General features: G+C 37.8%; 1 protein-coding gene across 6 annotated transcripts in view; it reads left to right on the top strand.

Annotated features, from left to right (window-relative positions):
• Nucleotides 1–7779, top strand: part of C1D (C1D nuclear receptor corepressor) — a 28939-nt gene extending 21160 nt beyond the window's left edge. For 5 of the 6 annotated variants that reach the window (XM_053589227.1, XM_053589231.1, XM_053589228.1 and 2 more), the window contains exon 5: nucleotides 2007–2882. In XM_053589227.1, the coding sequence (XP_053445202.1) occupies nucleotides 2007–2171 (165 nt within the window). In that variant the 3' untranslated portion in view covers nucleotides 2172–2882. Of the gene's footprint in view, nucleotides 1–2006; nucleotides 2883–5636 lie in introns of those variants that run through there. The other variant, XM_053589232.1, reaches the window with a different exon arrangement.
• The last annotated feature ends 19773 nt before the right edge of the window (nucleotides 7780–27552 follow it).

Below are 27552 nucleotides of genomic sequence, written 5' to 3'. Positions count from 1 at the left end.
AAATATTAGGTAAATATATATGTGAAATACACTTGACATTATATTCTCATTCTCAAGTCTTAAGGTTGTTGATATGTATGTTAGTTACAACTTTGTAAATCACTTATTCATTTATTTTTTAAAAATGAGTAAGCTAGATCTATTGTCTTTTTTTAATGTGTGGACTAAGACATTTTCTTCTTTCAAAGTTCTTGGGAGAAAAATAAATTTATTTTTAAATATAGCAATTGTGAAAAATATTTAAAGCAAATGTATAAAGCAATATGATATGTGGATCTTGGTTTGACCAATGATACTGGGTTTAAACCTTCAGAAGTATGGGTTATATCATCTGTTTTCAACTTTCTAATATTGGCTTTACATTTATAAAATTCCTTTTTTTCCCCTTAACACAAAGTTTTTTGGAATATCTATACTGTCTTTGTGAAAGGATTAGGTAGATCATTTGTCTTCTTTCTCCCTGACCCACTTTATGGAGAAGTACATTAATATTCTAGGCAAGGACTGACAAACAGACAACATACATAAACTTATCCCCCTTTTCTGACAGCATCCCAGACATTACTAACTGATCGCAGAGTTAGTGTGTGATAGGAAACCTGTTTCCCATAGCATATATCTCAAAGGAGGAAAGGCATTGAAATTGCAAGAGGGACTTTACCTAACAATTGTAATCAGTGTAACTGGCTTATTGTACCCTCAATGAATCCCCAACAATAAAAAAAAAAAAAAAAGAAAATAGTCAGTTTATTCATTCAACAAATATTTGAGTGCCTACTGGGAGCCTGGCGTTCTTTCCAAGGGAAATGATTCCTCAGTGGATAAAATTGATCCTTGTCCTTGTGGCAGACACCAGACTGTATCTGATGAGGGAGACAGTGAACATAATAAAATATACAAAAAAATAGTAAATATATATGAATATGTAGTATGTTAGAAAGTTTTATGTTGTGAGAAAAAGGAAAAAAAGTAGAGGAGGGTAAGGAGATTGGAGTGGGTGGTTGGGATTGCAGCTTTAAATAGTGAGAGAGGGCCTTACTGACAAGGTTAAGATTTGAGCACACTGGAAGGCAGAGAGGGAAGATCCTTCCAGGCAGAGGAGTAAGTGAGGCAGAGGCCCAGCTAGGGCTGAGGTGGGTATGCACTGTTTAAGGACTGTGGCTTCTACTCTCCTGGAAATAGGGAGCCATTAGTGTTGAGCAGAGTTGCTAGTCTTTGGAATGAAAGACTTCTAAGGTTCTACATTTTTCTGTATATGTTTATGTAACTATTGGTTATTCTAATGAAACTTGCTTTTAAGCAGCCATCAGTCATTTAATCTGCAATTTTATGGCTCTCATCAATTTATTTCGCCATTTGAAGTATAGGATAGCCATTTATGGTGATTAATGGTGTCAGAAGATTCAAAGTGGTACAGCAACATACTACGTTTCTCATCTTGTAAAGTCTGATTAGAGCTGTATATTTTATTAGAAAATTTCATGCCCTTATCAATCAAAAGTATGAAATTGAATAAAAGATCTTGTATTTTCATTCTAATGGTGACAGTAGACAGTAACATAGAAAGATAAATAGTTGAGTACTACCTCATCTATTTCCCTTTGAAAAAATTCAGGAGACTTTGTGTATTGTAAGTATATGAGATCTCATACTGTAGACTTCAGATATAAAACATTTAGTATGTAGATATAGGTTAATGCTAATTATATTTAGAAATCAGTGTTTATCTCTTTAGTGATGTTTGGTACAGTTCTTCTTTGGACATACTCAGAACACTTATGAAATGACTTCTTAGTGTCTCTCTTCCTGCCTTCCCCCCACCCCCACCCTCCAGACTGAACTCCAGGAAAGCACAGAGGACGTTTGTCCTATGCACTTGCATTTACTAGCACCCTGCACTTAATAGGCGACAAAGATCTATCTGTTAACGGAGGGGGATGGTATAATAAAATGTAGTGGTGGTGAACAGCATAATAAATCTATTACCTTTCTTTTTTATCTTTAAGGAAAGAATCAGAGTGTATATGAACAGAGTCAAGGAAATAACAGATAAGAAAAAGGCTGGCAAACTGGACAGAGGTGCAGCTTCAAGATTTGTAAAGAATGCCCTCTGGGAACCGAAACCAAAAAATGCATTGAAAGTTGCCAATAAAGGAAAAAGTAAAAATTAACTTTTTGGTTTTGATGTACACATATTCAGAAAGTACATCGTTTTTATTGTTTTCACAAAATAGATGATTATGTGACAATACAGGGTTTAAATATACTCCTTATTGAATTCATATGTAAATTTACACTTTAGATTTATAATGCTAAATACTGTTTTCTCCCAGAAAGATTAAGTTATCTTTATTGATTTTCATATAGAGCACTCTGAGGTTTTTAACATTGTGATGTATTTTATATTTATAGTTTACCGTTACTCTCGAAAATAAGAGTTTTGACGAGACTCTTATTTCTCTATATAGGTCAGTCTTGCAAGAACCATTTTATAAGCAATTGTGAAATTTAAGTTGAATGTTCTTTGTAAACATTTGTACTATTTTAAATGACTTCATGAAGTATGCTATCTGTAGACTGAAGTTATAAGTACATCTGTTTTTACTATATGATATTAAGAATGAACAAAATGACTTAAATGTCCATTTTTTTCCTGTGTAGTCACTTCATGTTTTCATGATTTTAGGAATTACTGCTTTTTTGATATTTGAAGTATGAAATTAAAATTTTATGGTTGTACTTTAATTCTTGGCGTGTTGCCTGTATGTTTCATTTAAAATAAAATATATTCTCGTTAACTTTAAATGGGAAATAAGGTTGTATGTTGATGGATGAATTTTGGCATAATGGCCATACCCTCTCAGTAAAGGCTGTAAATGTTGCGTAGCTGAGCTGACCTGTTGATATTTTTCTTTTGAGTAAATTTGTTTTCCAAATTAGGAAGATAGGTTTCAGAAGTCATCTTCAATAGAGAAATTTGTGAGTTTTTGTTCCTGATGCATAGTACCATGCTTCTTTTGGTCTCACTTTTTTAGATTTTTTTGATGACATGTTTTTGAGGCTATATCAAGTACATATAAGCATTTTGTAACAACTTTCTGTGTTACATAATGCCACTTAAACAGAGGAGAAATGCAATGGAGATTGTGTTGTATTTATATTCTGATTTATTTTTCTGGAATATTTGCTACAGAGAATTCTACATATTAAACTTTTTAAATTTTATGTCTAAGCCCATGAATTTTAATTATATGCCCTTAATGCTTTCAGTGTTTGAATCCACATTATGTATAGGAATGCCAAGTGTAGTAAAGTACTTTAATTTTTGAAAAAGGAGTTGTTAAAATTTTCTATGTGATTAATTCTCCATAAGTAACCTTGAATAAATGGATTTCTTGATTTATGATAGCAGATATTGGAAATGGTCTTAAAATATAATGGATTTTGTAAAGCATGTCGAACTCTTTCTATGACACATGAAAAGGAAGTCACTGATAGATGCAGAACATCTCTTCTGGCTCTGTCATCAGACAGCTTCTGAAGAGGAAGAACATTTGTAGTTATTTCATTCCTTTTATCATCTTCATCTTCAAATTTCTAGCTATTTTTTAAAGTGATTTCTTCCCGAGAGAAATGTGTCACTAAGATCGAGTGTAGTGTACATGTCTGTGTTATTGCAAAGAAATTTATAACTTGTATTTTGGTGCATTTTCTAACTTCATAAAGAATAAAAGCTTAAATGAAAAATATTATACAGTTGCAGAAAATCATCTACATTCTATTAAATCGGAGATTCTTAAATGAATAATTCTTTCAGTGTTTATTAATAGAAATAAAAAATAACTGAGTATATTCCATTTTCTTTATGTATAATTTTAAATACTTATTACTTGGCTCATAAGGACCTGAATGGTGGTGGTACATTGAGTTGTTTATATATTGTTTGTTTATTCATTCCACAAATATACTTACTGACATTTGCATTGCCAAATACTGTGTTAGATTCTAGGTTCCAAAGAAGACAACTGGAGCCTTTATCCTATTTTTATACAGTGTTATGAAAAAAATAGTCTTTTTGTTCAATTTAGTTTTTCAGAGTTTCTGGAAAATTTATTACAAATTGTGCTCATTAACCTTAGTCAGAACCATGAAGGGTGATGTAGTTGATGTACTTGACTATGATGCACTTATTGTTAACATAGTTTGTTTCAAATGACAAGTCTGCTCTAAGTTTAGATGTTAATTACATTTCTTTTTAATCTCTTTGGGAATTAACAGGTTGGAAAGGTGGTAGTTACAGATATTTTTAAGGTCAGAATTGTAGACTATTAATCTAATACTAAATAACAAGATCTTATCTTTTAATATTATTTAAAGTACAATTTTCTTCTTGTTCATAGTTGCAGGATGGGAATTCATTTAATAAAATAGAATATGTTTAAAATTGAAGCTTGAATTATGGTTTATATTCCTGGAATTAAGAGTTTAAGATGCCCCAGATTAAAAGAATTCTTCTACTTAGCTATTAGAAATGAATGGTATTATTTCTAAGTAAGCCTTTTAAAATTAACTAGAAATGTAGGAAATGCTTCACAAATGGACAGCATATTGAATGTAGATACTTTTTTCTACACTTGATCTTAGCCAAAAGTCTGAGAAGTGATACTTTTAAAAAGATACTTTAGGAATCACTTAGTTTATGATACAGTAAAATTATAATTTTATGCAATACATTTTCAGGAATTTTGGCTTTACAAAGTGACATCAGCTGAGAAAAATTTGAACAATGATTCTGGGCCCCATATGATAGATAAGTTTGGTATGTAAGGGGAAGGAAAAGAAGCACCGGTGTCTCTTCTTCTCCCTTCAAAGCATTGTTGCAAACTTGCTCAGATAAATTCAGTGGCTTTTATCAAATGATCTTGCTGGCAACTTATTTTATGTAAATATGGTGTGAATATACTTGACAAATACCAATATTTCTCTTTCTAGATATCCTGGTCTAAAACTCTCCAGTTTAGGAAATACAAGCCATATTTTGTTTATTTTATGCATTTTCCTTTCATTGGTATCATTATCAATTATGTTAGGGGGAAAGAGTATAGAACTTTATAATAGAATTCTGTAGATTTGTTCTGCTAGGATAATTTATTACATTACTTGTTAGCAGGATTTCAAGAAAATGCTTTGAATGTTTTTGGTTTGCAGATTCATGTTCCTATCAAAGTGAGGTAACAGTTATAGACTACTCTTTAGAGCAGCCACCCTCTGGCTTGTGCCTTTGTAAAGTGCATAATTTTTAATACAGCCAGAAAAATTAGTAGAGCTATTGGCAATTGGAGTTTAGTTTTTAAATTCTGAGACTCCTCTGCCCCCTCCAACTAAAACCCCAACCAGCCATCTCTGTATTACTTATCTTAATCAGTTGAAAGAAGCAGCCAGTTTTTGCTATCCTTCCCCCCCCAATAAACATTGACGTTTATTTAGCAAGTCTATCATGGCAGTGTAACTGCATGTAAGATGTCAGTTTTGTGAAGTGATATATTTCAGACAATATACAAAATTTGATGGTGGGGAAAAATGAGCTTTTATAAATGAAACATTTAAGAGACTCTTTTTTATTATTTGCTTTTCAGTTTAGTGTTGCCTTTAAGGTGTACCATTTCAGTTTGGCAGCTACAATAAATGACCGAAGGAAATTGAAGATGATAATTCAACATTTCAAGATGCTTCTGCTGAAATGAATGCAGGCCTATCCAGGGCTTGAATTTAAAGTTTACAGTAATACAGCATTTTAAAGCCAAGTACCCAGGAAATTCATGGTGATATGATTTGAATGAGATGATGAGGAGAAATAGGAAAGAATGCCTTCAATTCCTTGTTCTGTAGGTATTATCTATTGAGAAGCTATGTTGAAAAATGTTATCGTAAAAAGAAAGGACATTTGTTATACACAGTTTGCTATAAGAGTGTAATTCATCTTGGACCTTATCGAAAAAGATTTAGTTATTAAAGTAACAAAATTATTATAAGAAGAAGTTGCTTTCAATTTAGTGCAATAGCAGTGGATTGCCTGTAGAACATGTTGTAATGTATTGGGTGGTTTTTTGTGACTTTGCTCTCTCCAGTAATGCATCCCTTGACTTATTGAAACTGAATTCATTTGCTACTCTAGTCTGATACTTTCTTTTCTATTATTTTTCCCCTTAAGAAAAATCATTATTTAAGAGTATGTATAGTAGTTGCTGGTTTTTGACATTTGTGGCTTTTTATATTTGTGATTTTTACTATTTATGAGTGACATGTATGTATGTATCTATTTTCTTTGAGACAGAGTCTCACTTTCCTGCCCGGGCTACAGTGTTCTGGTGGCATAGCTCACAGCAACCTCAAACTCTTAAGCTTGAGCAATCCCTTTACCTCAGAGTAGCTGGAACTGCGGGTGCCCGCCACAACCCGTGGCTAGTTTTTCTACTTTTAGTGGAGACGGGGTCTCACTCTTGCTCAGGCTATTCTTGAACTTCTGAACTCAAGCAATCTACTGCCTTTGCCTCCCAGTAGGATTATAGGCGTGAGCCACTACGCTTGGCTGTGAGTGACTTTTAGAAGTCTATGGAGTGTTTCGTAATTTTGCCACGGGACAATTTTTGTTTTAAGTTTCAAATTAATATGAGGGTACCAATGTTTAGGTTACATTGTTTTCACTTATAAGGTAAAGTTCAAGTGTAGTTGAGCCCTTCACCTAAGGGGTATGCTGACATCCTCACGTTGTGCACAGTAAGTGAAATCTCACCAATGGTCCTCTCGCCATTGCCCTCCCACCAATCACCATGGCACAATCTTAATTCCTTCTAATTCCATGCAGGAAGGCATTACTCAGCTAATGATTTAGTTTAGCTAACCTCTCAGCATCACACTTTTTCTCCTCACTTATAGTCTTATTCATTTATTCACTTGTTAAAATGGCTGATTTTAGTTGAATTGTACACATAGTCCCCTAAAATTCATATTGTAAAGCCCTAAGTCTCGAGAACTCCTAATGTAACCTTATTTAGAGATAGGGTATTTGCAGATGTAATTAGTAAAGATGAAATCCTAATCCAATATGGCGGCCTTATGAAAAGGAGAAATTTGGACACAGACATATGTGCACAGGGAAAGGGTCATGTGAAGCTGAAGGCAGAGATTAGGGTGATGCTTTTATAAGCCAAAGAATGCCGGAGATTGCCAGCAAACCACCAGAGGCTTGCTAAGAAGCCTGGAGCAGCTTCTCACAGCTCTCAAAAGGAACCAAGTCTGCTGACACTGACTTTGGACTTGTAGCCTTCAGAACTGTGAGACAACGCGTTGCTGTTGTGTAAGTCACCTGGTGTGTGAAGCTTTGTTACGGCAGCCCTAGCAAACAAATAGCAATGTCTGTCAGATGAAGGGAAACCACTAAAGAGATTAATAACTTAGGGAAGTATGTGTACAAATCTTCGATGGAAATGTAATAAGGATGAAAATGTAATAAGATCTCAGGACTTAAGACTTGAAATGTTGAGTGTCTGGTATATTTTCTGAAGCTGAAATGTTCGCCCTTTTAACTGATATTGTCAGTTATGACGGAGTGTGCCATCTGTAAAACTCTTACCTTGGTTTGGAAAAACCTGTTTAAAGAAAATCCTGTCAGGTTACCACGGAGAGGAGATTTCTCACCAGGCCTATTATGTGCCCTGTGGTCTTTTCCTTCTGTAACACAGCAGTCAGGTTCAAACAATGAAAATAAATAAATACAACATCTTACATAAGTTGTGTGTAATTGTGCTCTTAGATGAATACATACCACTTAAAAAATCCCATATTGAACTCATCTGGATAGAGATATTTTTAAAAATAAGTCTTTTAATCACTAATTGTGTGATTTGGTGTGGTATTCAGTTTTCTTTCTTTAAAGTTAGGTATTAGAGGACTCAGAAGTGGGTTTTTACTCTTAATGATTTGGGCCCAGTTTCATTTTTTCTCTTTTAATACCGTAAATGCTGCTTATTGGTTTTCGGCTTTTAGAATCAACTGGTAGATAAAATATGAAAGAGAAGAATAAATTAAATCAACCTTGACAAAACTGATGGATGAATAAGATATTAAGTTTATTTAAGTTGCAAAGGCAATAGTGATATTATTTTTAATAATTCCACCCAAAATTGGAAGGAGCCAGTGGGGGAGAAGTATAAATTAAATCCTAATTTTTCAGGCTAAGGAGTAGGATGTCCAATAATATATAGTACGAAGGTAATCACCAGAACTAAAGGCAGAATGGTTTAAAAGTAAGGATCCTTTGCTCCAGCAGAGGGAAAGTAGAAGCACAAGGTTTTGTTTTGTTTTTGTCATGTACATAATTTCTTTAGTAAAGCAAAAGAGAAAAGAGTACTGACACAAAATTTGTTCAACAAAAGCAGCATGACAATCAGAATGCAATACTTGGTTTTTATAAGTTTAGGCAATAAAAGACTTCAGTTATGGGGAGCGATATACGAATGCTTAAATATGATGGCAAATACTTCATTGTGCCATGCATATATATAAAGTATAGTCTGTAGACATTTAATAATTTTTTTAAATTTCAGTTTAATTTTAGACAAGTTGCATTCCAGTTATAGCTAGAGGATAAAAACTCATTTGGAAGTGAGTGTCTTTCTACTGCCTTCCATGGTATTTTGAAACTTCTAAATACTATTTGAGGTAAGTTTAGATACCACAATAGTAGAGTTATCATATGTAAGTGATAGTGTGACCTTCGCTTGAAATAATGCTAAATTGGAAGAGGGATTTTATTGTACCTAATTTTTCATCAGGGGAGACTAGTTGACAGGAAACATTTATAAATAACTATATTACTGAAAATTTTATTTTAGTACCAGTTTCTATTTGACGTTTCCCAGATACGCTATGTTGCCTAAATATGTAACACTAGAAACATGCATTTAAAATTGCATTCTTTAAACAAGGCATTTACAATAACTTTAAAGAATTAAATACATAACATTGAAAAAATAGTACAGGCAACTTTTGGACATGGTGTTAATGTGGGTTTAATCCTTTATGGGAAATACTATGTACAGCTTAATACATGTATTAAATTTTGATTTGCTATGCTTAATTCTTATGTGCTGCCTTGAAGTTTACAGAAATATTTAAAGTAATCATCTCAAGCTGCAATAGTGTGATACATTTTTGTTGTTAGTATTATTCTTCCCCCTTATATGTAATTTAAGAAAATTAGGGCAGTTTTAGGTTCACAGGAAGTTCCTATATACTCCGTCCCCACATGGGTCCAACTTCTCCCAGTAACAACATCAGTTGACTTGAATCCATAGTTTACGTTAGGGTTTACTCTTGTTATCGTATATTCTGTGGTTTGCACAAATGTATAATGACATGCATTATAGCATCGCACAGAGCAGCCTTACTGTCCTAAAAATTCCCTGAGCTAGCTGTGCACCCCTCTCCCCACTTCAACCTCTGGCACCCACCAAACATTTTGCTGTCTCTGTAGTTTTGCTGTTCCCAGAATGTCATATATTTGGAATCATATAGCCTTTTCAGATTGGTTTCTTTCACTTAGAGATATGCATTTAAGGACTTCCATTTCTCTTCATGGCTTGATAGCTCATTACTTTTTGGCATTGAATATTCCATTGTCTAGATGTACTACAGTTTATTTATCCTTCACCTACTATAGGACATCTTGGTTGCTTCCAAGTTTTGGCAAAAATGAATAAAGCTGCTATAACCATCCATTGGTAGGTTTCTGTGGGAATGCAAGATTTTAATTCATTTGGGCAAATACAAGGAGTATAGTTGCTAGGGTCTGCATCCTCAGCGGCTGGGAGCTAGAACATTTCATTAAGGATAAGACTTGGACTTTAATTTGAAATGCATCTTAAAGTTCCTTAAATTTTTTGACTCACTAGACTACATTTTCAATATATGAGTCAAAATATTAGAATCCTCTTCCTCAAATAGGTGTTTTGTTAGAGATGAATAAGAAATGCTTATTGATATGTGAGTTGGGAAGCATAATTGATTGTATTGAGGCTTTGTTTTTAATGGCATCCTTACGGGCAGTGCCTGTGGCTCAAAGGAGTAGGGTGCTGGCCCCATATGCTGGACGTGGTGGAGTCAAACCCAGCCCCTGCCAAAAACTGCAAGAAAAAAAAAAAGGATAATGGCATCCTTACCAATTGTCTTAAATACTTTTGCCTTTTATTATGATAAAATGAATAAAGTGGAATAAGGGATATTTTAAAATTCCCGCTAGATTATCACTTTCACACTTGGAACCCAAGTGCATTGTTCCTTTTTTATATTGGTGTCTGTAACTAAAGCACAGGTTATTAAAGTAAAAAGATTATTTACAGCAGCAAGTTGTCCGATGGTTCCTTTCTCTCTGAATAGTAATTGTTTTGCATGTGTGTTATTAATGTATATGTCCTCATGTCAGAGGGTATGCATTAATGGCAGCTAACAACAAGTCCTTGTCACGAATCGTGTTACCTCATTTGTGATCTATACAACAAGCCAGTTGAGGTGGGTATTTGTTATTTTCTGCTTACCAGCAAAGTTACTGAGACTCTAATGAAGGAGGCTAGGATGTGAGTCTATCCTGGAGACTAGGCTTGGTTTCAGGTTGGATTAATATGGTGTTGGTGTTAAATTTGCACACTGACTTTCAACTGTGAACTGGAGCCATATCACATTTCCGATGGCGTGCTCTGTTGCTGGTGGCAGCAATGGCGACATCATTCTGAATAGCCATTTTTGATCCTGTTTGACAATTTCTCCTCTGGCTTGGACCATGTTAAAACTATTAAGAAGCACACTATTGATACACCTCAAAAATAATTCTTTCCTTAAATTTATAGATTCTGTCTTCCCTTGGCCATGTAAAACATGCTTTTCACAGAAAATAAATACTCCACCAGGGACTTACTTAAATGTTAGTTGCTGACATTTAAAAGATTTTCTTTCTACTTGTTTTCCATTTATACTCAAATGCAAATAGCTTTGCATCATGCTCCCCCCACTTGATTATAATTAGCATTTTGATGAAACAGATAATAAAAATGTAGTTGTAAGAACGTGTTTATTGAGTGCCTGCTCTGTGTGGACGCCCAGTTAGCTTGGGGCTGGGAAGAGCGAAGAGCGCTCAGTGTTAGCACTCTTGTTTGAACTTACAATTTAGGGGAGGTTTTTCTCAATCTTTTATGCAACACAAGGGCATGTTTTGTAATTTAACTATCCCCCTTTATAACTTACCGCTTTTAACGACTTGGATTTTCCTTCTTTGGGTTTTCCTAAAAGTGTGCGTGTGTCTCGCTTTCATGCACAGGGAACGTCTTTCTGTCCCCTTTGAGATTTGTCGTCACAGCATTTATGGATCAGTGCCACTGGGAGGCAGCAAAGGCACATAGATATTCTGTTTTGCAGTTGTGTGCGCACAAATGAATAAAAGCTATTACTTGTATTTCATGGGTGAAAAGAAAAAAATACAGTGATTAAAACTTGATGTGTAACTACTAGATGAGACCCTAACACATCCATAGCTAAATATATGTTACCCTGAGTATAAAAAGTTAAATTTCTGCTTTATTACTATCAAAGTCATACTATTAAGTTCTCCTTTTTAGTCTCTTTTAGTCATAAAAATATCTTTCACGATTGCTATGCAATTACTTTTCTATTTATAATAGTGAAATGGAAAACCTAAGCTAATAACAAAGACAAACTTGTTTAGTAAGGACTTGTTAACAAAGATTTTAAATGTCAAGAAACAACGGGAAAGAGTCACTTTTCTCAACAGCCTATTCCAAAGAGCATTCTTGAGAAAAATTGAGTTTGGAGATCTTGTTCATAGACAAGTGTTTTCCTTTTCTCTTTAACAATTGCATAGCAAGCAGATCATAAGTAATGTGAGTCTCTTTGAAGATTTCATGCCATTCTTACAAATTTACAATGGCTTGATTCCAAGTTGAGTACTTTAGGATATGATACATGTATTGCAAACTAAAAGTGGGAAATGGTCATGAGGCAGAAACAAGGTAGCAAATGCTTTTTTTTTAAGTACAGAAATTTGAAATCTGTTTAGGTGAAAAAAGAGCTTCCTATTTCTCCCAAACACTCTCTAAGTTTGCTTGCTTTAAATAAATCTTAATTTTTTAGAAAAAATACATTTAGCTTACTTAAAACTTCTAAATGGAATTACAAAAAATAAATGCAGAGTGGAGGGACTGCTCTTGTCCAGACAGCTCAGTACTGAGCAAAGCCAAGGTATCATCATTCCAGGGCTTACTCGGGAGGGCTACGGGAGAGCAGTGTGTTTTTTCCCTGTTGAGCTTAGGGCCTTCCAGGTTACTTGGAGCATGAACCCTTCTTGATTTATTTCTTGTTGGCAACATGATCATTGTTTTTGATGTATGTATGATATGGATCGGTGACCCTTATGTTATTTGATTCTTAATGGAATAAGTTTGGGAAAATAGGTAATTCCTCCCCCCTTCAGTAATGTATATGGCCACCAGAGGCCCTATGCTCACTTTCTTTAATAGTACTCAAGATGTTACAGGTGTATTTATAGGTCCTGAGACCCTGGACCCCAATATGAAACCTTTCCTGGCCTTGGATACCAGTTATCAATATCTACTACAAACAAAGACAAAGGGAGAAGAATAATTCTTATTTTTGCCAGTCTCTGTTTTGGGGGTGTTTACTTTTTTGAGGGTAGGACATGAGGGGAAACATTTTTATTGTCCCAGTGCAAGACAGATTTGTGTAAGATGTATTTAGTTTCTTCTCTAAAAACTATGTAGAGTTACTATGCTGAAAGGGTCTAATTTGCTTTTGTTAGTAGTCCAGAGTAAATAATCGCTTATAATTTCCCCCTTATTCGTACCATTTTGTCATATGATTTTATACCTACACGTGAATTAGCTGTCTATTAAGGGAACTAGACAAAATTCATTTGAAACTCAATGATGGTAAAACTAAAAAGTAAAGGCAAATATAATTTGTACATGGCTTTATAAACGATAGTGACTTATCTTTCTAATTGTAGGATTTATTTCCTACAGATTGATTATTTTTATGGTTGTTTTACATTTCATGAAAGTTGATGATGTAGACTAAGATCATGATTCCTAAAATACATCTTCAGGTAAGTATTTATGAAATACTTTTAGTACGAATTATAGAACATCAGAAAGAACATGACAACACAACTGCAACTTCTTGCTTCCATCAGTAACTGTCGACTTTGAACAAATCACTGAAACTACGCAGTCTTCTCTGTCTTTCAAATGGGGATGAACATGCCTGTTTCCCTCACTGACTATACTAATGCAAATAAAAAGGAGCCAAGGTTTTAGAACATGCTATTTAAAATGTTATGTTGGCAGTACACGTACTAAAATTAAGATGATATTTTATATTAAAATTGGGCAAGTTTGGTAGAAACTCTGCTTCTAGTTCTCTATTTTCTTTGTCCCAAAACAAAATTAATATTAACTGAGTTAATAGTTGAAGCAGTCATTTCAGGAAGTTAAGAGTTCTCAGAACCTTGTGCTTGTAAAGTTCTTAAGGGTTTGAAATCTGACTGTGGAGTCCCATCATTCTGCTTGGACAGCTAAGCTTTTACTAGGTTGTTTGAGACAATGACCCAATCCTTGAAGGTGGTGATAAATTTCTAACAAAAGCAACGGACTTTATCTTTTATGAGAAAGTGCCCATCCACCCTTCTCTAGTTCATTTGAAGGAAGAAGCTCACACCACAAGGCATAGATTTCCATTTTTGTAACTAGTGCAATTGTTTCTCTTAACCCCACAGCAGCATCTGGAAAAGTGGCTATCAGCTCTGACATTACTCCAACAGATAAAAAAAAAAATCCCCATTGCTAGGTCCTGTCCTGGACCAACAAATTAGACTTGCTGGGAAGGGGCCCAGGTATCACATTCTTTGATGCTCTTCGGCGTATGTTATTGTGCATACATGGTTGACAACTGAGAACCACTGATCCAGAGACCACACACTACAGAAGGTGGTCAAAGGCTTAAACAACAGAACAGTCTTCAACTGCTTTGTTTGTGCTTTTATTATCTTATTATTTTTTTTTTTCCAAAGAGGACCTGTAATTTGAAGACAAACAAAAAGGACACTAACAACTATGTGCTCAAAATCTTGTCAGCTAACCATGATCCTCCCTGGCACAATCCTAACCATTCCTGTACCCCTGTGAGGGTCCCTCCCTCCCTCCCCCTTCTTCCTTCCTTCTTAGTATTCCATTAAAAGACACATACAAATGAACATAAGATTCATCTGAGCCATTTCAGATACTGCTGAATTTCTTAGACATAGACACAAAACGATGAAAATTGTTTTTCCAATTTGAACATGAGCCTATTTGATAATTATGGGTTGTAAGAAATTGGTGGTTTCTCTATTCTGTTTGAAATGATAAAAGGAAACCTCATGCCTCAAAATTATTCAAATAATTAAAGAAATCATTTGTATATACACGCATAAGCAAAAATATATCCAGGAGATATCAGTTGTAGAATCAAAGCACTCAGTTTAATTTTGTGGTACAAAAAAGATTGATCTGATCTGGGAGATAGAAATGAATTTGGCTTGAGTTGGCCCTGGCTAACTGAGACCTTAAAAATTTCCTTTACTTCCATTCAACTTCAGTTTCTTAAATTATGCATCTGTGATCTGCCACTTCTGTGATGCTTATCCACTTCTCCAAACAACCCTGCGATGGAGACAAGTTCCAATTAGCTATAGATCTGCTTTAGAAATATTCCAACCACAGGTCATAATTTTTGCTGGGTGAATAGAAAAGAATGTTGATGTCATTTACTATCAATTGCATTTGTCCCCTTTTATGAGGAAGATAATGCAGACATTGGATTAAATTTCAAGGCTGTCTTACAAAGACACATTACACAGAGAACTGGGAAATATTCTTTTCACTGATTATGTTACAGACAGTAATGTTTAACATGATGCATAAATCAGCAAAGTAAATGAGCGAGAGTCTAATATATTTTAAAAAGGAACCTAGCAGTGTATGTTTGACATATAGTTGGTGTTCAAAAAATGTTAAATGGTGAATGAATGTGAAAAATTAAAAAGCAATTTTTCAGTCTCAGATGTTAACCCGAGGAGGTTCTAAAGATCAAAATTCTTTGGTCATAAAGTGTTTTTGATTTAAATTGTGTTTCCTTAAATGGTTAAAAATTTGGATACAGTAAGATTGGAAAAACAAATTTTTGGACATGAATGGTGATTTTTTTGTTTTTTAGAGACAGAGTCTCATTTTATCACCCTCAGTAGAGTGCTATAGCATCACAGCTCACAGCAATCTTCAACTCCTGGGTTTAGGCTATTCTCTTGCCTCAGCCTCCCGAGTATCTGGGACTACAGGTGCCTGCCACAACGCCCGGCTATATTTTTGGTGCAGTTTGGCCGGGGCTGTGTTTGAACCCACCACCCTTGGTATATGGGGCTGGTGCCCTACTCACTGAGCCACAGGCACTGCCCTGAATGAATGCTGATCTTTAGTTACTACTTGAGCTAATATACTTGTATAATGATTTTGAAAAGTTTACAATAGTTACAACAAGGTTTGAAATATCTTTAGTCTACTATATTAGAACCGTAATCTCAATGAACAACTGTAAGGTAAATTTTTCTATGAGGTATACCTCAAATATTCCTATGGTTATATTAGCTTTGTGGCTATGAGGTCTGACAATTAAGTTTGCAAACTCATCCTAGAAAAAGTTCTACAAGCCTATTGCTGAATATCACTGTGGTCATCGTCAAAGTACTCCTCTTGGGAAGCTATGCACCAATGTCACTGTCTAGTCTACCCTTCAAAGCAATTTTGGAACTCTTCTGGAATGGCCATCAGACCTGTCACTATATTATCCTTGATACACTGAATGTCACCAAAATGTCTTCCTTTAATATTTACTTTATCTTTGGGTAAAGAAAAAAGTCATTGGGGCCAGATCAGGTGAGTAGGGAGGGTTATTTGTTTACTGCATAAAAACTCACTCACAGACCGTGCTGCGTAAGCTGGTGCATTATTGTGATGCAAGAGCCACGAGTTGTTGGTGAGAAGTTCAGGTCATTTTTGTCTAACTTTTCCATGCAGCCTTTTCAGGACTTTCTAATAATAACCTTTGTTAACTGTTTGTCCAGCTGATACAAACTCATAATGAACAATCCCTCTGATATCTAAGAAGGTTAGTGACATCATTTTGACTCTTGATTTAGACTGATGGAACCTTTGGTCATGAAGAATTGGTTGACTTCCATTGTGCACTTTGATGCTTTGTTTCAGGGTTGTATTGGTACATCCATATTTCATCACCAGTGATAATAACATCACCCAAAACGTCATCTTGTCTCTCCAAAAGGTCTTGGCAAACTCCGATTCTCCTCTGACTTTGTTCATCAGTGAGTGCCTTGAGGACCATTTTTTGGCACACCTTTCTCCTGTTAAGATTTTCAGTTAAGGCTCTTCATCAGTAGCTTAGCAGCTAGGCCATGAGTCAGATACACAGGAGCTGGTGGGTTCCAACCCAGCCTTGGCCTGTCAAACAACAATGACAACTACAACCAAAAAATACAGTTGTGGCAGGTGTCTGTAATCCCAGCTATTTGGGAGGCTGAGGCAAGAGAATCACTTAATACCAGGAGCTGGAGGTTGGTGTGAGCTGTGATGCCACAGCACTCTACTAAGGGTGATATAGTGAGATTCTGTCTCAAAAAAAAAAAAAGGTTTTCAGTTAAGATTTTCTTTTTTTTTTCCCCTTTGGAGATAATTTTAGCATTTCTTTCTTTTTTTTTTTTTATTAAATCATAGCTGTGTACATCAATATGATCATGGAGCACCATACACTTGTTTCATAGAATATTTGACACATTTTCATCTCATTGGTTGACATAGCCCTCCTGGCATTTTCTTAGTTACTTTGCCAAGACATTTACATTCCACATTTGCCAAGGCTCACATGTACCCTTGTAAGATGCACCACAGGTGTGATCCTTTCAATCACCCTCCCTCTACTCACCTCCCCCTCCCTCCCCACGCTTTCCCCCTTCCCCCTGTTCTTAGGTTGTAACTTGGTTATAGCTTTCATGTGAAGGTCCTAAGTTAGTTTCATAGTAGGGGTGAATACATTGGATATTTTTTCTTCCATTCTTGAGACACTTTACTGAGAAGAATATGTTCCAGCTCCATCCATGTAAACATGAAAGAGGTAAAGTCTCCATCTTTCTTCAAGGCTGCATAGTATTCCATGGTGTACATATACCACAATTTGTTAATCCATTCATGGATCGATGGGCACTTGGGTTTTTTCCATGACTTAGCAATTATGAATAGGCCTGCAATAAAGATTCTGGTACAAATATCTTTGTTATGATGTGGTTTTTGGTCTTCTGGGTATATGCCCAGCAGAGGAATTACAGGATTGAATGGCAGATCTATTTTTAGATCTCTAAGTGTTCTCCATATATCTTTCCAAAAGGAATGTTAGTTTGCATTCCCACCAGCAGTGCAAAAGTGTTCCCTTTTCTCCACATCCATGCCAACATCTCTGGTCTTGAGATTTTGTGATATAGGCTAGTCTCACTGGGAGTTAGATGATATCTCAAAGTAGTTTTGATTTGCATTTCTCTGATGATTAAAGATGATGAGCATTTTTTCATATGTCTGAAGGCCGCTCGCCTGTCTTCTTCGGAGAAGTTTCTTTTCAATTCTCTTACCCAGCCTGTGATGGTATCCCTTGTTCTTTTCTTGCTAATGCGTTTGAGTTCTCTGTGGATTCTGGTTATTAAACCTTTGTCAGAGACATAACCGGCAAATATCTTCTCCCATTCTGTGGGCTGTTTGCTTGCTTTACTTACTGTGTTCTTGGCTGTGCAGAAGCTTTTTAGTTTGATCAAATCCCAAAAGTGTATTTTTGAAGCTGCTTCAATCGCCCGGGGGGTCCTTCTCATAAAAAACTCACCCAACCCAATTTCTTCAAGGGTTTTCCCTGCACTCTCTTCTAGTATTTTTATAGTTTCATGTCTTAAATTTAGGTCTTTAATCCAGTAAGAATCTATCTTGGATAGTGGTGAAAGGTTTGGATCCAGTTTCAGTCTTCTACAGGTTGCCAGCCAGTTCACCCAGCACCATTTGTTAAATAGGGAATCTTTTCCCCACTGGATGTTTTTAATTGGCTTGTCAAAGATTAAATAACAGTAAGTAGCTGGGTTCATCTCTTGGTTCTCTATTCTGTTCCAGACATCTACTTCTCTGTTTTTGTGCCAATACCATGCTGTTTTGATCACTATCGATTTGTAGTATAGTCTGAGTTCTGGTAGCGTAATTCCTCCTGCTTTGTTTTTATTTTTGAGTAATGTCTTGGCTATTCAAGGTTTTTTCTGATTCCATATAAAACGAAGTATCGTTTTTTCAAGATCTTTAAAGTATGACAGTGGAACTTTAATAGGGATTGCGTTGAAGGTATATATTGCTTTGGGTAGTATGGACATTTTAACAATGTTGATTCTTCCCAGCCATGAGCATGGTATGTTTTTCCATTTATTAACATTCTCGGCTATCTCTTTTCTTAGAGTTTCATAGTTTTTTTTATATAGATCTTTCACATCCTTTGTTAGATAAACTCCCAAATATTTCATCTTCTTTGGCATTACTGTGAATGGGATAGAGTCCTTAATTGTTTTTTCAACTTGACTATTGTTGGTATATATAAAGGCTACTGATTTATGAATGTTGATTTTGTAACCTGAGACGTTGCTGTATTCCTTGATCACTTCTAAGAGTTTTGTAGTAGAGTCCCTAGTGTTTTCCAGATATACAATCATATCATCTGCGAAGAGTGAAAGTTTGATCTCTTCTGACCCTATGTGGTTGCCCTTGATTGCCTTTTCTTCCCTAATTGCGGTGGCTAAAACTTCCATTACAATGTTAGAAAGCAATGGAGACAATGGGCAGCCTTGTCTGGTTCCTGATCTAAGTGGAAATGATTCCAATTTAACTCTGTTCGATATGATATTGGCTGTCGGTTTGCTGTAGATGGCCTCTATCAGTTTAAGAAATGTCCCTTCTATACCGATTTTCTTAAGTGTTCTGATCATGAAGGGATGTTGGATGTTATCAAAAGCTTTTTCTGCATCGATTGAGAGGATCATATGATCTTTGTTTTTTACTTTGTTTATGTGCTGAATTACATTTATAGATTTATGTATATTGAACCAGCCTTGAGACCCTGGGATAAAGCCAACTTGATCATGATGTATAATTTGGTTGATATGTTGCTGGATTCTGTTTGTTAGGATCTTGTTGAATATTTTTGCGTCTATATTCATTAGTGGTATTGGTCTATAATTTTTTTTTTGTTGGGTCTTTTCCTGGTTTGGGGATCAGGGTGATGTTTGCTTCATAGAACGTGTTGGGTAGTCTTCCTTCTTTTTCTACATTTTGGAACAGTTTGAGTAATATAGGTACTAATTCCTCTTTAAAGGTTTGGTAGAATTCTGATGTGAAACTATCTAGTCCCGGACTTTTCTTTTTGGGGAGGTTTTGTATGGTTGATGTTATTTCTGAACTTCAAATGGGCCTGTTCAATATTTCCACTTGATTCTGGTTAAGTCTTGGAAGGTGACGAGCTTCCAAGTATCGGTCCATTTCCTTCAGATTTTTATATTTCTGAGAGTAAAGTTTCTTGTAATATTCATTAAGGATTTTTTGGATTTCTGAGGAGTCTGTTGTTATTTTGTCTTTGTCATTTCTGATTGATGAGATTAGAGATCTTACTCTTTTTTTTCCTGATTAGGTTGGCCAATGGTTTATCTATTTTGTTGACCTTTTCAAAAAAACAGCTTTTTGATTTATTGATCTGTTGTATTGTTCTTTTGTTTTCAATTTCATTTAGTTCTGCTCTGATTTTGGTTATTTCTTTTCTTCTACTGGGTTTGGGGTTGGAGTGTTCTTCCTTTTCCAGTTGCTTGAGATGTCCCATTAAGTTGCTAACTTCCTCTCTATCCGTTCTCTTGAGGAAGGCTTGCAGTGCTATAAATTTCCCTCTTAGAACTGCCTTTGCGGTGTCCCAGAGGTTCTGATAGTTCGTGTCTTCATTGTTGTTTTGTTCCAAAAATTTGGCAATTTCCTTCTTGATCTCATCTCTGACCCAGCTATCGTTCAGCATGAGGTTATTTAACTTCCATGTTTTTGTATGAGTATGTAGATTCCTGTTGTTACTCAGCTCAAGTTTTATTCCATGATGGTCCGAGAAGATGCATGGAATAACTTCTATTCCTTTAAATTTACTGAGGTTAGATTTGTGACCTAAGATGTGATTGATTTTGGAGTAAGTTCCATGGGCTGATGAGAAGTATGTGTATCCAGTTTTGTTAGGATGAAATGTTCTGTAGATGGTCTGCTAGATCTGAATGCTGGATGGTTAGATTTAAATCTAAAATTTCTTTACTCAGCTTTTTGTTGGAGGATCCATCCCTCACTGCCAAAGGAGTGTTAAAATCTCCGACTATTATGGAGCTGGAGGAAATGAAGTTGCTCATATCTGTTAGAGTTTCTCTTATGAATTGAGGTGCATTCTGATTGGGTGCATAGAGATTAATAATTGAAATCTCATCATATTGAGTATTACCCTTAAAAAATATGAAGTGACCATTCTTGTCCTTCCTTACTTTTGTTGGTTTAAAGCCTATTGTGTCTGCAAATAAAATTGCAACACTTGCTTTTTTCTGGTTACCATTTGCCTGAAATATGGATGACCATCCTTTCACCCTGAGTCTGTATTTGTCTTTTAAGTTAAGATGTGACTCTTGTAAGCAACAGATATCTGGTCTGAGTTTTTGTATCCAGTCAGCTAACCTATGTCTCTTTAGAGGACAGTTTAAGCCATTCACATTAATGAAGATTATTGATAAGTTTGGTGAAATTTTGTGTATCGAGTTTTTCAAAAGTCCAGTGGACAATTTTAATCTTTTCGCCATTGTAGAAGTTGGAGTTTGATCAGGAGTTTCTGAGTCAGTTTACATTTGTAGCAGAGGATTGGGTTGGTCATTATGGAGGATAGGTCTGAGAATATCCTGAAGAGCTGGTTTGGTTGTGGCAAATTTCTTCAACATATGAATGTCGTTAAAGTATTTAATTTCTCCATCATAGATGAAACTCAGTTTAGCTGGGTACAAGATCCGGGGTTGAAAGTTATTTTGCTTTAGGATATTAAAAGTCAATGACCACCCTCTTCTGGCTTGAATAGTTTCAGCAGAGAGATCTGCAGTCATTCTAATGTTCTCACTTTTGTCGGTAATGGCTTTCTTTCACCTGATAACCTTTAGAATTTTCTCCTTCATGTTGACTTTAGTGAAGCTAATTATGATATGTCTGGGGGATGACTTATTGGGGTTGAATCGTGCTGGAGTTCTGAAACTGTCTGCTATCTGAATTTCAGAATCTCTAGGCATGTCTGGAAAATTCTCTTTCATAATTTCATGCAGAAGGGCCTCTGTGACCATTGATGCCACTTCATCGTTTTCCGGAACTCCTATTATTCATATATTTGCCTTCTTCGAATTATCCCAGAGCTCTCTAAGAGAAAGATCCATTTTTGCTCTCCATTTCTCTTCCTCTTTGAGAGTTTGGGAGCATTCGAAGGCTTTATCTTCGATGTCAGAAATCCTTTCTTCTGCTTGGTCCATTCTGTTGCTGAGGGATTCTACTGTATTTTTCATATCTTTAAGGGCTGCAAATTCTTGCTTCAGTGTGTCTAAGTCTTTGGTGGTTTTGTCTTTAAATTTGTTAAATTCTTGAGACAACATTTGAATTTCTCCTCGGATTCCTAATTCCATTTTATCAATCTTGTATGCAATCCAAATTCTGAATTCAATTTCTGACATGTCTGCCAGTTGTTTATGAATGGGATCTTCAATTACATCCGCCATTTCTTTCCTTGGTGGTGGTGGTGGGGTTGATCTATTCTGGTTATTCATGTTACTGGAGATTTTCCGCTGATTCTGCCCCATGGTTGTTTTACTCCCTTTGATTTTTCCCCTAGGATTTTGTTGAGGGCCTGTTCAGTGTTGTAGCCTGAGAGACTGGGGCCCTGTCTGGTGTGGTGGGGCTGAGTGGTTCTGACTTATTGTCAGCTGGCTTCTGTTTGACCTCAGTGAAACACTTACTCTGGGTTGAAGTCTCAGTTCTCTGAGTTAGCCCTACCCTGGATGTTTCCAGGGTCTATGAGTTACCTCAGGCAAATCTTATACTCAGGGGTGGCCTCCTCTGGTTGCCCAGGGAGGCAGGGGGTATGGCTTCAGCTGCCTCAGGGAACTTCCACTCTGATGTGGGTCTCTCTCAGCCTCACTCCTGTGTCCCAGAGTCAGGACCGACCAGCCACAGTTCGGGCACTGTCCACACCCCGACAAATCCCTCAAGAATCTGGACTCCCGGGGGACAGGCCTTCAGATCCCAGAGTGAGGGTGGGGTGGGGTGCTGGGAGCTCAGAGCCACCGGCAGCAAGCTCACTCAATTCCTCCCAATCTTTGGCTCCACCGCACCACTGCAGCCCAAGCCGCCAGGCTTCAGAGTGAGGGCGAGGTGGGGGGAGTGGCTGGAGCCCAGAACCGCCGGGCAGTGAACAGACTCAGCTCCACCCAGTTCCTTGCCCAGCCACACGGCATGCGCTCAGGTCTCCAGACCACAGAGCGAGGGCGGGGGGGAGAGCCAGGAGCTCAGAGCCAGCAGGAGCTCCAAGCCACAGGGAGCCCGGTCGACAGCGAGCAAATTCAGTTCCTCCCAGTCTCTTGCCTGGTTGTACCGCTGCAGCTCAAGCCTTCAGGCTTCAGAGTGGGGGCGGGGTGGGGGGAGCGACTGGAGCCCAGAACTGCCGGGCAGCGAACAGACTTGGCTCCCCCCAGTTCCCTGCTCAGCTACACGGCAGGTGCTCAGGTCTCCGGACCACAGAGTGAGGGCGGGGGAGCTCCTGGAGCCCAGAGCCAGCATGGGCTCTGAGCCGTAGGGAGCCTGGTTGACAGCAAGCAAATTCAGTTCCTCCCAGTCTCTCACCCAGTTGTACCGTCGCAGCACAAACCTTCAGGCTTCAGAGTGGGGGTGGGGTGGAGAGAGCGGCTGGAGCCCAGAACCACCGGGCAGCGAAAAACAGACTCAGCTCCACCCAGCTCCCTGCCTGGTCACACGGCAGGCGCTCAGGTCTCCGGACCACAGAGCGAGGGCGGGGGGAGCGCCAGGAGCTCAGAGCAGCTGGTAGCGAGTTCGACTCAGTTATATGCCTGGTTGTATTGTTGCCCAAGGAGGGCTGCTGCACCTTGCCTTGGGGAAGTGCCGCCCTGGTGAGGGTCTCCCTCCGCTGACTGTCCTCACCTCTCTCCTGTGCCCCAGAATCAGCGCTGACCAGCTGCAGCTTGGGGACTTTCCTCTCCCCTTTAGGAGTCACCCAAGAATCCGAACTCCTGGGGGACAGGCTTTCAGACCTCAGAGAGAGTGGAGGGAAGTGCTGGGTGCTCAGAGTTGCTGGCAAAGGATATTTACAGATTTATACATTTTTATGCCTGGCAGGAGTATGCCTAGGCATCCTAGTAAGGGAGGTAGGTCCAGTTTGTAGTAGGTGTCTCCCGTGAAGTGTAGTGGGATGGCCTTTGATTTCTGCCCTTTTGTTTGTGGGGCCCTTAAGCCAATCAGGTGGGGGAGGGGGAAATCCCATCCTCTTGGTGATGGGTTTTGTACCTTTTGTTTGCTTCCTTGTGGTTGCAGCTCTCCTCAGCAGGGTTGATGTGCGTTCTTCAACTTTCTCGCTTGGTGTTGCTCAAATCCATCAGGTTACTTGCTAAATTTTCATCCCCTAACTCTCCTTCAGGATGGGAGCCTCTGTGGAAAGCTGGCTTCAGTCTGCTACCTTCCCATCATCCCAGTTAAGATTTTCTTAACTGTTTCTCTATCAATGTTTACTTGGTCTGCTATGCTTCTCACAGTCAGCCAATGATTTTGATATATAATTTGACAAATTTTTGCAATGTTTTCATGAGTTCTGCTCATTACTGGCCACCCTGATCTCTGTTCATCAGTGATACTATCCTTCCTTCAGAAAAAAACATTTAATCCATTTATATACTGCTGTTTTCTTTGTGGCATTATTCCCATAAACTTAGACTAACATGTCTCTGGTTTTGTTTCCATTTTTACCAAGTTTAACAAGAAATTTAATATTTGTTCATTGCTCTAATTCAGGCTCTAACATTCTCATGGTGGCAAACAAAAAACATGAACCAACAATGAATGCCACTCAGGAAGACACTGCCTTGTGTTGACACGAACACATGAGAGATAACAGGGTTATGAAACCTTCTCAAGCTGGTTGTACAGGGCAGCCAATGTAAGTGCATGGTGGCAAGTCCGTGAGGTTAATTTTTAGATCTCCTATGAAACACAGTTGTGTTAATATCTTAAAGAAAGTAAAAGACACATTAATGGTCTGACATGGCCATTAATTTAAATTAAACCTTCTCAAATAAATGAATTTTCTCAAATGAGTAGTTAGTTTCTTTACATTAATTATGAATTGATGAACCCCTTAAGAAAAGGAAGAATTAAAAAGCCTTTCTTCTCCTTAGACCCTCTTATTTAAAATTAAAAAGAATGGAAGAAATTATGTTTAAGTATATTCTGCTTTTAATTATAGTAGACAAAGGAACTTTGACCCTCTTGCTGAGTGCAATTTGAAAAGTCAACAAAAACTGCTTATAGATCCCAGAAAGACAGTGAACAATCCCAAAGCCAGGATGAAGAGATGGGGCAAGGCTCAGAGGGAGGATCCTGGAGTTGGGGCTGCTTTTTCCCCTTTCCTAGAAATGGAGGCTGAAATGTCAAGTGGTCATGTAATGTTTTGATGGTCCATGAAGATAAAGCAACAGGGACTGGTGTCCAGGGTCCACTAACACTGGAATCCTAAAGGGTTATTCTCAAGGAGCACAGAAAGGTTAATTGGAAGTTGATCCTTGAAGGTGATTCCAAGTCCTAGTATCCCAATGTGGAGAAAATACAAATCCCTCCTGGAGAAACATAATACCATCATTTAAGTCCTCCAAGTAATTCCATGGGGAATTTTGCAAATACAGTATTCAGGGAATAATAAAAATTATCCCAACAGGACACATAAATTAAAACTGACAGAAACAACACAATGGAAATAAATTCAGGGGGGCTATAGATATTAGCATTAACAGATGTAGAATTTAAAATAAATATACTTTGATGAAGGTGGTAAAGAACAAGATTGAAATTTTGGCAGAAGTGGAAAATATATTAAAAAAAAAAAACATACAAAATTTGGAAGAGAAAATGTAATGACCAAAATAGGAAGATCTCAGTAGTTGGTTTTAAGAGCAGATTAATAGAGCTGATGAGAGAATTAGGAACAGCCTGATGGGTTAAAGAAAATATCGGAATGAAATATGGAGGAACAAAAGGGAAGGAACTTTAGAACAAGGGTGAAAGCTATGAGGATGAAGTGAAGTGGAAGTTCTACCTTATAAGTAATTATGGTACCATACAAAGAGGAGAAAGAGAATAGGGTGGAAGAAAAATTTTAATAAATTACAGAATGTTCCACAGCTAATGAAATCCAATAAGCCACAAAGAATGTCTACAAATCCAAAATGAGATGAATATGAAGAAAATCATATTTAGGCATTCAATGATAATATTCCTGGAAACCAAAGTTTACAAATAAAATATTAGGTAAAAATAAAGGCTGTCTTCAAAGAAGCAACAATTTGACAATTGACAGAAATGACAAAAACTGGAAGGCAATGGAATCATATTTTAAAATGCTGAGAAAAGATAATTGCCAACCTTAAATTCTAAGCCCAGTGAAAGTTCTTTCAGGCAAGGACTAAATTTAGACAATTTGTCACTATTGAACTTGCCCAAATAAAAGTTCTAAAGGGCATTTTTTAGAGAGAACAAAAATCATTAAAGGGGGTGGAGGCAAGATGGCCGAATGGAGCCAGCTTTCCACAGAGGCTCCTGTCCAGAAGGAGAGTTAAAGGACATAAGTTTAGCAAGTAAGCTGATGGTTTGGAGCTGAGCCAAGACAGAAAGTTGAAGAATGCACATCAACCCTGCTGAGGCAAGCTGCGACCCCTAGGAAACAAACAATAGGTACAAACTCCATTGCCAAGCGGACAGAGTCCCCTCCCCCATGAGAACGGCTTACAGTATACTTTCTTTCTTTTTTTTTTTTTGTAGAGACAGAGTCTGACTTTATGGCCCTCGGTAGAGTGCCGTGGCCTCACACAGCTCATAGCAACCTCCAACTCCTGGGCTTAAGTGATTCTCTTGCCTCAGCCTCCAAAGTAGCTGGGACTACAGGCGCCCGCCACAACGCCTGGCTATTTTTTTTTGTTGTTGTTGTTGCAGTTTGGCCAGGGCCGGGTTTGAACCTGCCACCCTCGGTATATGGGGCCAGCACCCTACCGACTGAGCCACAGGCACTGCCCGGCTTACAGTATACTTTCTACAAACAAGTGAGCAGAGTTCTGATATCCTCCTATTTTATCCCCCAGGAGAGACTCTTTAAAAACTGGAACTGCTTCCCAAGAGAGGACCACAAACACTAGTGCCCTCTCCCACCAGGCATAAAACTGTATATATTCTCTACCTGCAGTTTGGCACTCCCAGCACTCCCCTCCACTCTCACCCCAAGGTCTGGAAGCCTGTCCCCCATGGAGTCCAGATTCTGGGTGTTTTCTTGAGAGGTGTGGACAAGGCATGGGCTATTGCAGGTCTGTGCTGATTCTGTGACATGGGGGTAAAGAGAGGACTGTGGATCAAGAGGGAGAAGTGGTGCCCCAAGGCACAGAGCAGCAGCAGCAGTGGTGAGAACAATAGGGCTCACACTCCTGGGATATATTGGAGAGATATGCCCCATCTCTCTTGGCAACTAGTGGCAGCCACTGGCAGAACAGATCTGGGATGGAAATTCAGGCCCTGTGAGTAAAGGGTATGCCTGAGGCAATACCTTCCTGGGCAGGATGTGGCGGGGATGGAGACTAGAATATGCACACGTAGAGACAGCATACTCTCAGGGCAGGGCTAAGTCAGAAGTGCTGCTTCAGTGAGCCTAAGAAGCATCTGGCCTCCAGGGGAACATAGCTGAGACAAAAACGGGGGAGCAACAGCACCAGCCCAGGAAGAAACAGACACTGAGAGCTGAGTGTGAGCTCTAACAGAGCCTGCTCCAACACAGAGTGCAGCAGATACACTGAGCTGCAGTTCAGTGAACTCAGAGCCTGGCCTGCAGGGAAATATAGCTGGGACAGAAACACTAATTCTGCAAGAATATAAGTGGCAGCAACATCAATTTGGGGCTGAGCTGGAACTGAGTAAATTGTCCCAGCTTCCATTAAGCACCTGAGGTTGTCAGGTGAGTTTACTCAGCTCCCCCTGCTGGCTG

Source organism: Nycticebus coucang, chromosome 4, assembly GCF_027406575.1.
Source record: "Nycticebus coucang isolate mNycCou1 chromosome 4, mNycCou1.pri, whole genome shotgun sequence".
NCBI classification, from domain to species: Eukaryota; Metazoa; Chordata; class Mammalia; order Primates; family Lorisidae; genus Nycticebus; species Nycticebus coucang.
The sequence above is the reverse complement of the archived record's forward strand: the minus strand, read 5'-3'. Positions and strand labels throughout refer to the sequence as shown.